The 2,890-nt window shown below is 48.0% G+C and overlaps 1 protein-coding gene across 1 annotated transcript; it reads left to right on the top strand.

The window, feature by feature from the left end:
* Positions 1–1,226: 1,226 nt before the first annotated feature.
* Positions 1,227–2,099, top strand: LOC138351262 (uncharacterized). The gene has a single exon (XM_069302893.1). The coding sequence runs from the start codon at positions 1,227–1,229 to the stop codon at positions 2,097–2,099; it is 873 nt and encodes a 290-aa protein (XP_069158994.1).
* The last annotated feature ends 791 nt before the right edge of the window (positions 2,100–2,890 follow it).

Here is a 2,890-nt window from a genome sequence, read left to right as displayed (position 1 = left end):
GATTAGTAACACACAAACAAGATAACATGGGATGCTGGCAAATATAAAAAAAAAACTAAATTTGGTCTCCTTCACGACAATCTACACAACATATGTTAGACCAGTATTGGAATATGCAGCACATGCATGAAATTCGCGCCTTGTGAAGCATGAAGCTAAAATGTAAACATACCAATGTTTAGGTTTAGCAAAAAATTGCTCCCAGAGCCAAGAGGGTTAAGCTGCGATAATAAGCTTATGGAACTAAATCTCACAACCCTAGAGGATATAAAGAACAGATGAAATATGATTACAACACTCGGGATAATGAGGAGAGTAGAGAAGATGGACAAGAATATTAGCCTCTTCCCATTGAGAGGAAGTAGGAAAAAAAAAGAGGACACATATGGAAGCTGGAAACGCAAATGAACCGAAGGAATGTAAGGAAATACTCTACCCTGAACAAGTGTACAACAAGTGGAATGCACTGAAAGAAGAAGTTCTGAAAGCCACCTTCATCCACAACTTTAAGAGCCAGATTTGACCAAAAAAAAAAACGTTTGCACGTCAGAATAGTTGAATTGTAATAGAACAGGTGCAGTAGGACATGCAGGTGGAGCATGAACAGTGTTAACGTAAAAGTGTCTACTCTGTTGACACTGTTAGGTAAGTACCATTAGGAAAGCACACTATTCCAATACCTCACAAATGCCCTCTGCCACCCCCTACCACCACCACCATCCTCTGCCATCCACTACCAACACCACCACCCTCTACTACCATCACCCCTACCACCACCACCACCCTCTGCCTCCCCACCATTACCCTTAGCCACCTCACCACCACAGCACCATCAACTGCCACCCCACTTTCATATTATGCCACCCCTACACCACCCCTCTGCCACCTACAATCAACTAGATCTGAAGACAAACTCGGAAAAAGAGACGAGTCTAAAAAGATATTCCATAAATTCTCCATCAAATTTAGACAATCAAGGCATTAACGGAAATAGAAACAATATTGAAGGCAAGGGAGATTTCAAAGCCAAAGAAATGGACCAGTGAATGTTATCTTCAAGAAATCCAGTGAGATATCTGGATTCCACCTTCTGGATATCTGGACCACCTTCATCACCGTCTATGATGAAGGTGGAGGTTAATGGACAGGAGGAAAGTATCACGGACCATACATTACCAGAATGTCTTAAGGAAGGCAGGGAAGTAGTTAAGATAAATTAGGGGAAAATGAAGCAAGTACTTCCAGCTCGCCAATTCCCCTATGACACCCAGTACCGTCTGCCACCCTTCCGGTACCGTCTGTCACCCTTCCGGTACCGTCTGCCACCCTTCCGGTACCGTCTGCCACCCTTCCGGTACCGTCTGCCACCCTTCCGGTACCGTCTGCCACCCTTCCGGTACCGTCTGCCACCCTTCCGGTACCGTCTGTCACCCTTCCGGTACCGTCTGTCACCCTTCCGGTACCGTCTGTCACCCTTCCGGTACCGTCTGTCACCCTTCCGGTACCGTCTGTCACCCTTCCGGTACCGTCTGTCACCCTTCCGGTACCGTCTGTCACCCTTCCGGTACCGTCTGTCACCCTTCCGGTACCGTCTGTCACCCTTCCGGTACCGTCTGTCACCCTTCTGGTACCGTCTGTCACCCTTCCGGTACCGTCTGTCACCCTTCCGGTACCGTCTGTCACCCTTCCGGTACCGTCTGTCACCCTTCCGGTACCGTCTGTCACCCTTCCGGTACCGTCTGTCACCCTTCCGGTACCGTCTGTCACCCTTCCGGTACCGTCTGTCACCCTTCCGGTACCGTCTGTCACCCTTCCGGTACCGTCTGTCACCCTTCCGGTACCGTCTGTCACCCTTCCGGTACCGTCTGCCACCCTTCCGGTACCGTCTGCCACCCTTCCGGTACCGTCTGCCACCCTTCCGGTACCGTCTGCCACCCTTCCGGTACCGTCTGCCACCCTTCCGGTACCGTCTGCCACCCTTCCAGTACCGTCTGCCACCCTTCCAGTACCGTCTGCCACTCTTCCTGCTTCCTCTGCCTCCCCCTACAGCTTATGCACCAACTCCATCTCTTGTGCCAATTCCTCCACCTCCCGTGTGATGCTCCTTCCTCCTTTACGGGCTCACCATAGCCCGTGCTACATGGACACTTCGTTCTGAGTAGCTAAATCTGAAACAACAACAACATCCATCCTCTTCCATCTGCTCCATCCCCCTATACCACCACCTCCATCTCTTGTTCCATTCCCCTCCATCTCTCATACCACCCCCTCCTCTCTTTTCCATACCACTCCCTTCATCTCTACCACTCCTATACAATCTATTCTCAACCTTCAAAATGCAAATGAAATACAGCTGCAGGAAGGACAGATAGACAAAGATAATATATATATATCTATATATATATATATATATATATATATATATATATATATATATATATATATATATATATATATATATATATATATATATATATATATACATTTGTATTGTCCTTTTCCCCAGCTATACAGAGTGCACCTTACTTCTCCACACATTGGTAAGGTCTGGTGAAGGTCTTGACAAGACCGTCGTTGTTATTATATACAACTTTTGCATTGCTGATAATAATAGGACGATATCGTTTGCCTCCTGGGTGGGGGGAGGGAGGGGGAGGAGTGAGTTATAGCCTGTGTTGTCCGTTGACTCTAAAAACTTGTACAGTCGACCTTGGGTTCGAGGCGCGTGCGTGCGTGCGTGTGTGTGTGTGTGTGTGTGTGTGTGTGTGTGTGTGTGTGTGTGTGTGTGTGTGTGTGTGTGTGTGTGTGTGTGTGCACTCACCACGTGTATACGTGTGTGTGTGTACTCGCCTAGATGTGCTTGCAGGATTGAGCTTCGGCTCTAGTGCTC

Source organism: Procambarus clarkii, chromosome 49, assembly GCF_040958095.1.
Source record: "Procambarus clarkii isolate CNS0578487 chromosome 49, FALCON_Pclarkii_2.0, whole genome shotgun sequence".
Classification (NCBI taxonomy): domain Eukaryota; kingdom Metazoa; phylum Arthropoda; class Malacostraca; order Decapoda; family Cambaridae; genus Procambarus; species Procambarus clarkii.
This window is presented reverse-complemented; position numbering and strand designations above follow the sequence as displayed.